The sequence below is a fragment of the Saccostrea cucullata genome, unplaced genomic scaffold (genome assembly GCF_032062105.1).
Source record: "Saccostrea cucullata isolate Sc308-1 unplaced genomic scaffold, CSIRO_AGI_Scuc_v1 ctg7324, whole genome shotgun sequence".
NCBI lineage: Eukaryota > Metazoa > Mollusca > Bivalvia > Ostreida > Ostreidae > Saccostrea > Saccostrea cuccullata.
In genome coordinates, this window is record NW_026927864.1 from 21,678 (window position 1) to 31,605 (window position 9,928).

At 35.6% G+C, this 9,928-nt stretch overlaps 1 protein-coding gene across 2 annotated transcripts; it reads right to left on the reverse strand.

Moving 5' to 3' along the window:
- Nucleotides 1-6,841: 6,841 nt before the first annotated feature.
- On the reverse strand, nucleotides 6,842-9,341 carry LOC134275684 (uncharacterized). Of its 2 annotated transcripts, none has more exons than XM_062757944.1 (2): nucleotides 9,031-9,341; nucleotides 6,842-8,764 (listed from the first exon to the last, which is right to left on the reverse strand). In XM_062757944.1, the coding sequence occupies exon 2, from the start codon at nucleotides 8,743-8,745 to the stop codon at nucleotides 7,510-7,512; it is 1,236 nt and encodes a 411-aa protein (XP_062613928.1). In that variant the 5' UTR covers nucleotides 8,746-8,764; nucleotides 9,031-9,341; the 3' UTR covers nucleotides 6,842-7,509. The 2 variants fall into 2 exon arrangements, with proteins under 2 accessions (XP_062613928.1, XP_062613929.1); XM_062757945.1 differs by having other exon boundaries at nucleotides 6,842-8,749; nucleotides 9,031-9,113.
- Nucleotides 9,342-9,928: the final 587 nt, after the last annotated feature.

The window sequence follows — 9,928 nt, forward strand, 5'->3', positions numbered from 1 at the left end:
CAGATCATGAGATGATGTCTCCTTTTATGTGTATGTATATATCTGTGTATACTGAAAAAAAAGAAAGTTGCTGTGTGATGAAAAGGATAATAAAGAAGTCTCTGATGAGACTGTAGCTCTACTGGTCTGTATGCATAACAAAAAAAGAAGCACTTGGATTTGAAACTTTGCAACAGACAGCATTAAATAGAATTATGTATCTAAGTGTAGTCTACTTGTGTGCCACATTACATTGAAATCATACCAAAATTGTAGGTGGAGTACTGTTTTAAAGGAATTTTTATACAGAAATTTCTATTTTTAGTAACCATGGCAGCACCGTTCATTGAAATTTAAAAAAAAACAATGCACTATGTACCTTAGTGCAGTCTACTTGTGTGCCAAGTTATATTGAAATCAGAATAAAACAGAGGAGTAGTGTTTTGAAAAATTACAGACAGTTGGACAAACAGACAGACAACAGATGCCACGGACAGACAACCGATGGACAGCTAGATGGACGGACAAAGGGACACCTTCCTATCACATAAGCTCTTCTGGTCTCTGAACAGTAGAGCTAAAACAAGAGGCCCATGGGCCACATCGCTCACCTGAGAAGCTTTGACCATGCAATTCTTAACCATGGGTCTTAATTTGGACAATTTAAATTCCCTATTGTAGCCCCGCCCAACTCCCAGGGGTCATGATTTTGAATAATTTAGAATCTACACTACCCCAGGATGCTTCCACATAAGTTTCAGCTTTTTTGGCCCAGTGGTTCTCTTGAAGAAGATTTTTAAAGACTTTTCCTATATATTTCTATGTAAAACTTGGATTCCCTATTGTGGCCCCACCCTAGCCTTGGGGTCATGATTTGATAAATTTAGAATCTACACTACCCCACTACCCCAAGATACTTCCAAATAAGTTTCAGCCTTTTCTGGCCTAGTGGTTCTTGAGAAGAAGATTTTTAAAGACTTTTCCTATATATTTCAATGTAAAACTTTGATTCCCTATTGTGGCCCCGACAACCCCCAGGGGTCATAATTTGAACAATTTAGAATCTACACTACCCCAGAATGCTTCCACATAAGTTTCAGTTTATCTGTCCCAGTGGTTTTTGAGAAGATTTTTTAATGACCCCACCCTATTTTTGTCTTTCTTGACTATCCCCCCCTTGTGAGAGGACTAGGCACTTCATTTTTATAATTTAAATTCCCCTTTACCCAAGGATGCTTTGTACCAAGTTTGGTTAAAATTGGCCCATTGGTTCTTAAGAAGAAGTCGAAAATGTGAAAAGTTGACAGACGGACAAAATGTGATCAGAAAAGCTCACTTGAGCCTTCGGCTCAGGTGAGCTAAAAATTATCAAATTTGATTTTTTTCAATATTAAAGAAATAAAACTGCAGAATTCAATTGTAAATGGTTGGTTGCGTATTCAAAGTAGTTTTTGTTGTATGATTTGAAAAATTTTATTACATTGTATTCCTTAATTCTTTCTATTCTCACAAAGAATTACCTTTGCATTTCTTGTATTTACAAGGGGGACAAATCTTCAAGGTACATGTACACTATATGTCAGTATATATACCTTCATTTTCTGTTAAAGGAAAAAATAGAATAAATTATACAATATCAATTACATGTGATGTATAATAACAAAGCATGGATTAAATTTTCACCAAATTTAGAAAATGATTTGAACATGTTGATTGAGTATCAAACTATCAATCACTCAAATTTCTCAATCCAGCCAAAATGACTGACACTAAAATTCACCCTAAGGAGGACGAAGTATAAAAATATTAATTATTTTCATCTCTAAATATACCATAAATGAAACTTTGTGCATGTTCTGCATACATTTACCAGTATCTGTACTATAGTAGTTTTATGCCCTTGAGAATTTTTCATGATGTCAGATGATGCCATATTTCCATGTCTTAAGACGGGACGTATTATGTTATACATGTACATGTATATAGGCTTCATGTTCGTCCGTCCATCTGTCCATTCGTGTCCGGCTCATGAATTGAATACTATTAGGCCTAGGATACTTCTTGGGTAGACGGTGTGACACGCACAAAAAGTAGGTTGCTCTGACCTTTAATAAAGATGCTATGGCCAAATATGGAAAAATCCTGTCCAGCCTATTTCAATGTCACTGTGACCTCATAGTTGCTTGTGTTAATTAAAAGTTCTTGATGGCTATATTCCAGATAAAGATCTTTCAATTGATTTAATGTAATTAAAAGAAATTAATGTTTTAGTGTATGATTAAAACTAAATTAGTATTGTATAATATAATTAAAGCTAATTATACATGTGTTCATTGAAAAAAAGTTTACATTTCAATTTTTATATATTTGCAACAAATTGCAGTCATGTCTCACTTAGAATTTTATAGTCTAAAGAATGATTTATTTTTTATTTTAATGCAATAAGTATTTTGATACCCCGGTTACCCTTCTACTGGTTAATTTCTTTCCATAATCCTTTCAAAGCTAGAACACCTTATCTTATCCTCCTTCAATGAGTAAAAAGTCTGTAAAACAGTTTGTCGTGTGTTGCCACCTTTGTGACGTTTAATAATTTGTTTGAAATTCTCAAAAGTATTATTAATAATGACATATAATTTTTAGCAGACACAAGATATCAAGATGAGAAATAAAACCAATTTTGTAAAGGGAGATAATCCAAATTTACAGTAATTACCACTTAGATTTAACAGAAAAATCATGAAAATGGGTCTGAAAACGCTAAAACATAAATTTAAACAACAAAGAAATGGTGGAGGCGGGGCGGCAGGAGGTAAATAACAAACTTTGAAACAACGTCCGTCCTCCAAGGATGTAGATGGGAGAAAAGGCAGAGTAACGCACCGCATGGTCAGAATTTCATTTGTTAGATTTTAATTGGTCAGATTTTGATTGGTCAATCTCTGCCTCTCCTACCACGGTAAGACATGGAACAAAATTAACATTACAAAGCACAGCTATACAGTATTTCAGACTTTCACATTCAAGGAGGACACTTATTGATTACAATAAAAATTTTTAAGTAAACTTAAATTTATTTATTTTAATGCAATAAGTATTTTGATACCCCGGTTACCCTTCTACTGGTTAATTTCTTTCCATAATCCTTTCAAAGCTAGAACACCTTATCTTATCCTCCTTCAATGAGTAAAAAGTCTGTAAAACAGTTTGTCGTGTGTTGCCACCTTTGTGACGTTTAATAATTTGTTTGAAATTCTCAAATGTATTATTAATAATGACATATAATTTTTAGCAGACACAAGATATCAAGATGAGAAATAAAACCAATTTTGTAAAGGGAGATAATCCAAATTTACAGTAATTACCACTTAGATTTAACAGAAAAATCATGAAAATGGGTCTGAAAACGCCACTGACTTGACCGAACTAGGGAAAGTTCAGACCCATAAAGGAAAAATAAATGGCAACACACCTCAAACATAAATCATACCAAAAGTGAGTAAAATTTACAAACATGGGAATAAACATATGTCCCGTAATGCAATAAAACAACCATTTGAATTCACAAGTGTCTTATGAGGGATAAACATATGCCCCCATCACAACCAAATGAGTTTACTATTCCTAGTGTATTATGTCTGTGGGTCCCAAGTATTAACGAATCACTATGTAGAATGTCCAATAAGGGATAAACATATGCCCTTATAGTCGCAAATCATCATCTTATTCGCTGTTTTTTACTAAGTTCACATGTATGTGGTATTCATTTAAGGACTGTCTCGAGCAATGTTTTAGATGAGGGATAGACATATGCCCCCATATTGGAAAATATTTCACACTGTAAGCTTCCGCACCATTTTAAATATTTATATGCACGCGATCTTGTCACCTACCAGCCTAAGTATTAACAAATGACTTAGGCACTATTGTTCTGGATGAGGGATAAACATATGCCCCCATACGTTAATACTCTTGAAAATCACTTCAAAGTTGAGATCCTACACAAAAAACAAAACAAATCTGCTCCGAGGATCAACTTCCACTCAAGCATACATCAACCTGGTGTCACATGTCTTATGTAATATTTAAATGCATCCGATTTCCATCTACCCAGGAATCTAATCTGACTATCGCTCATCCCTCGTGATGCACAGTAAGAGGCCATTCCGATTCGAAAGGAATGTCCTTTGAATCTATTGACATCCAAATTACAAAACATGAGGCTTTGCTTTAATATGTTTGAAAATTCTTGTCTTGTGACTGCAGTGTTTTGGGGGTAGCAAAAAAGGGGCCCATCGGTCCTCCCTCTCATCTTAATGTAGTGTTCTAATGCCCCCACTGGACAATATTTTAAAGAGTTGCAAGAATGAATTGTAAGAGTAAAAACTTTACCATCAGAATGTTTATAATTTTGAAAGTGAATCAAAACTTTACTTTTTTGAAAAGTAATCTGTGAAATTTGTAAAACCTTATTAGCAGTGCCAACTGATGTTATCTCTCCTATTCTGAGGAAGCCGTGAAAAGCCAATAAAAACATTGTTTGAAATAATGCCCTTTTATATATGTTCGATATTGTATGTTCTAAAGCATCACAAATTTTATGCAGAACTACTATGGTTATTGGTAAACGAATATCCATTGAAGGTCTTGATTTACGACAGGAACTTAATAGTTTCTGAATGAGAAAGCATGATGTATTGTCAGGCAAATTATTAATTTTATGTATATATGCTATTGATGAAATAAATGACACGATAGAGGAGGCTGCATAACCTTCAGCAAATAAATAAGAGATAAACAAAGCCAAAGTTTCCTGAGACAACGGAAGATCATTACTCATATCAAATTTGTTTGCAAAATTTCTATAAATAGACCATGCCCGTTTATATGCTTGAGTGGAAGCTGGTGCCAATGTTGAAGTCAACAGGTTCCTCAAGACTGGTTCTAAGGAGGTAATGTTGGCAGATTGGGAATCACCGTTGGTTCTTTGTCCATCCAAGGAGCAAGTTGATGGAACTGCTGCACCTTCAAACGAGACAAGCAATCACATAGAATATTTTCCTTGGTACCCAGATGCCTAGCTTTAAACAAAATGTTAAACTGCAAACAAATTAGCACTAACTCTCTAACCAAATACATTATACTTTTATCCTTAGACGATTGCTTGTTAATTATATGCACAAGGGCATAATTGTCTGTGTAAAAGTAAATGCATTTGTTTTTAAAAATATGACTCCAAACTTTAAGAGCTAACACTATTGGGTAAAATTCCAAGAGAGTAATATTACATTTTTTCCAATTATCATTCCAAGTCCCATAGAACCAGTGCCCACCTAACACTGCCCCGTATCCTATAGATCCTGAAGCGTCTGTATACAGTTTTAATTCATTGGAATCAACCCACCTATCTGGTAAGAAAACCGACCTACCATTAAATTTTTCCAAGAAGGCTAACCAAGTACATAAATCTGCTTTTACTTCTTTGTTTAGTCTAATGCGATAATATGCTTTTGTAATGCCAATAGTAGTGTTGATAAGTCGCCTTAAGAACGCTCTACCTGGCAAGACTACATTACACGCAAAATTAAGAAGACCAATCACTGACTGCATGTCCTTCAAAGTAATCTTTCTGCTTGGTAAAAGCTGTTCAATTGTATCTCTACATTTTTTAACTTTATCAATAGGTAACCTTGCCTCCATCATCTCGGTGTCTAATTCATATCCCAGAAAAGTCATTACCTTGTTAGGACCAAATGTCTTATCCTTAGCCATAGGTACACCTATGTCGGCGCAAACTGTTAAAAATGCCACAACGCAGTACAGTTAAGGTGCGCAATGGAAATATCGGCTAAATTTTGTATTTAAAATTGTATTCGTAATCGGGATGGCGATTATTTTTAGTACATTATTTATATCGTATAATTGTAATTATGATTAATAACTGCATATCGAGGACGATTATATTTTATATTTAGACTAGTCACGTGATGCGGCAGTCACGCGATTTTAGCACATTGACTTGAAGTATTGATGTTACATATAAATGTCACTAGTGCAAGGGCATAACCAAGTTAAATTTCTAAGTTTAGTATATAAATATTTTCAACAAGTATTGTAGTTTCTAAAAAATGCTGCGATCCTGTCTAAATTTTGCAATTTCATTGTTAAAATTATATTTGTAAGACCGAATGCTATATTTTTTGCTGGTCAGCGGCATGAAATATTGATATAATTAAATTGTTTTTAAGATTTCATAAGGATCGCAGCACTTTTCAGATACCTAAATAGATTTATAGTTGAAATGTAAAGGCTTTATTTGATCCATAGAGTGTATGCCCTTGCACTAAATCGATTTATTAAGACCCCCCCACATTACCCTCCGATGTACTTGCATACAAATATACGGCAGTGTCAATTAAATACGTAATGTACAGAATATATATTAATAAAATAGCGAAGAAGACATCAAATTCAAGTTATTGTCCCATAGAATATCTGTAAATTATATTTTATTTAATTAGAGAATACATATTTTGTTGAGAAAATATTACTTGATCTGTCTCTCACTGCATACAATCTACGTCACGTTGTAAGAAATGACGTCATATTGACAAGTGTTTTGCGATCTGTGACTTGTTTATAACTTGTTATGTGGGATTTAACTAGCGTCAAAACAACACGCTGTAGTAAGTTTCTAAGTAGTTTGAGGATTTCTTAATGGTTAAATTACAAGATAAACTCATTTTGTGGTATTTTAAAGAAATGTTGTATGACGTATATTGTGTATGATGTCATAGTCAAGTTTTCCCGTACAAATTAGGCTCCGCCTCCTTTTTGTAACCTTAACTGTGCTGCGAAGTTTTTTGTGGCACTCTGTCGCAGATTTGTCAACAATTAGAAAATCATCTAATACATGAGTCATAAATTTAATTCCTAATTTTTCTTGTGCAATCCACTGAAGTGCTGTACTAAACCTTTCAAATATACGACAGGAAGAACTGCAACCCATCTGAAGACGTGTCAAAATACCAATGACCTTGCCAAGTGAAACCAAAGTATTCAAACTGTGATGCATGTAAGTTGATAATTCGAAATGCATTAGAAATATCTGTTTTGCAACAATATGATCCTTTCCCACACTGCTTAATGTTTTGAATAGCATCCTCTACAGAAGAGTATTGAACAAATGACTCTTCCTCGGGTATGCCATCATTGACAGACTTACCTTCCGGATATGACAAATGATGGATCATACGGTACTCACCCTCTGTTTTCTTACTAACTAGACCTAAAGGGGAACAATTTAAAATTGGCAGTGGTTTCTCTTTGAAAGGACCCATAATTCTACCCAAATTTATCTCCTTTTCTAACTTTTTGCTAATAACTTCTGGTAAGTCCAGTGCCGATTTTAAATTTTTTGAAAGAGTATTTCTACTTTCCCCTGTGTAACCAATGTAGAACCCATATCGAAAACCATTAACTAAAAATTCTGTTTCTACCTTGTCATACCCCACCAACCAGTACTCTAATCTACTGGGATTTACTGGAGTTGGACCCTTTTGTGGGATAGGTTGGCTTTGAGAATTTAGCATTACCTGTGTTGGTTGATGTGCCATTTCCTTGAAATGGTTTTTGGGTTCTGGATTTGTCCAAGAAACGAAATGGCCGTTGAATTGGTTTTTTACATATGTAGATTGGATGGAAGCCACCACAGTTATAACATCTGTGCTGGAATTTGCATGATGAACCAAGCCTACAATACCTTCCAGGTTTGTGATAGGCAAAGCATGACCCCTGAGGGACTTCCTCATACGTACCAAATGACGAACGGTCTGGTGTTATTTTGCTTGACTTCTTTTCTGATTGTTTGATGCGAGCATTAACATATATCTCCATATGGACATCACCCCATTCTACCTCACCTTGTTCTATGAGTTCCCTGAACTCCTTATCATATTTTCTCCAGTCCCCCTTTTCCTCTGCAATTTGCCTTACTGATTCCATGTGTTTTGCAAGCTTTGGCTGTGCAAGTGTATCTTTAATGCAATATATTGTCACATACCTATTCCACGCAGTTACCCAGTCATGCAGGGATAACGAACCATCCCTAACTTCGTCATCATCTGTGGATCGCATATTGTGGATTACCACCTTACCTGTCTGATCCTGTTCCTCTACCTTGATAGAATACTTACTTTTCCCCTTTTCCTTTTTTAACAACAGAGCCATATCAACATATTGTTTTGACCAAATTTTAGATTTTATTTTGTCAGAAACAGTTGCCTCTATCGGTACTGATGAGCTTACAAAACCTGATTTCTTACCGACATTTGCTGCAGGTGGAAGTTCAGTACCTACAATCTGTGAACTGTGTTCGATTACAGCGCCTGATACCAATCCTGAGATACTTGCATCCACTGACTTATTTGTTATTTGACAAACTGACCCAGAAGGACCTGCTGTTAAGCTATTGCTTGATGTAGTGGAAGCATTATTTCCCCTTTCTCCCCCCATATTATGAACAGAGATACTCCCCTGATGTTGCAGTAATGGTTTTATCTCTGCTAACACCTTCTCCGTGACTGCCTTTGTTATGGTTTGGGTTAATGCAGCCAAGGTTTCAGGAGGAACATCAAGGGGTTGAGTGCTTGTATCGACAGCCACAACATCATTGATAGTGGACTCTCCAGTTCCGTTCTGTGCACGACGTGGTCTTTTCACCTGACTTGTTTTGGACTGTTGGGCTTTATTCCTTTTGCCTGGCATAATGCTGGTAAATATATACCTATATCAATTTAAAATTAAGGAAGTATGTATCCAATATATCATGTTATGTATAAATATAAACTGTAAAAGGCTTCGGCCTTAATTGACAATGAACAAGAATTGTAAGACCTCACTGTAGCCAGTGTAGGCCCCAACTGTAAGAGTCACATGACAACGTATTTGAGCATATTGATATTTAACATTACATTATATAACCACTTTCATCGCTCAGTACAATGTGTAAATCTAATACAACAAACTAGAAAGTGATGAACCTTTTCTTACAATTAATTTTTCACTTCATTGATTCTGCCGCTTTTCGATAAAACACCCTGTATCACCTACAGTTGTTGACAAAAATTTTCCGGAAATAGAGTAAATAATAGAATGTTTTGGAACAGATCTGTATTTCCCGAATTGCCGTAAGCCAATAAAAGCACCCATTGTGCGACTGCAAAAGCCATTAGTCAACATCACTAAGCCGATGCTGATCAGTAAGAACTATCCGCCACATAAAACGAAAAGTTGACATAAGTTATAAATCACCACCTTTGAAGCCGACAACCCTCGCACCGTGTCAAATTCCCAAGAAGGCTGTAGTGCCAAGTTCCCACAGATAACAACCTGTTCGGCTGTTGTTAATTGTTTTCATCACTACTACAAACGAGGTACTTGAAGGGCTTGTAATGTATTTAAGCGCAGTTGCAGAACAATAAAACCTTAATAAATGAACTAGTGCTAATTGTAACGGGAACCGTTACAGATGTTCCCCAAACGCTCCCCAACTCCCTTCTCGTGCCATATTCCCTGTAAGTTTCATTAAAGAAGGCAAAATCTATGCATTAAAGACGAAAACAATGTTTTCCAAAAAGTATACAAAGTATTTCAAATCTAAGCAATGCAGGCGTGCGCATGTGATTGCATGAGCGTAAAGACGATATCATTTTGTCCACACTATTTTACTCATTTGCACGTGCACACACGTGCATGATGACCATACCTTCTTGTAGGAGTTCATTATGTCTGTCTATGTTCTTAATCCCATCCTGTTTGGTTGAAAAACAAGGGAGTTATAGCCATTTAAAGTTTCAGCCAATCAGATTGCAGCGCACGTGCATGCGCGTATTTTAATGACAATTATTATATATCATATTGTAGGACATCTTAAAGTATGCTTATGTTT

Excerpts from the sequence above, each read along its gene's own strand:
- LOC134275684 (XM_062757944.1), bottom strand. The coding sequence starts at position 8,745 with ATGCCAGGCAAAAGGAATAAAGCCCAACAGTCCAAAACAAGTCAGGTG.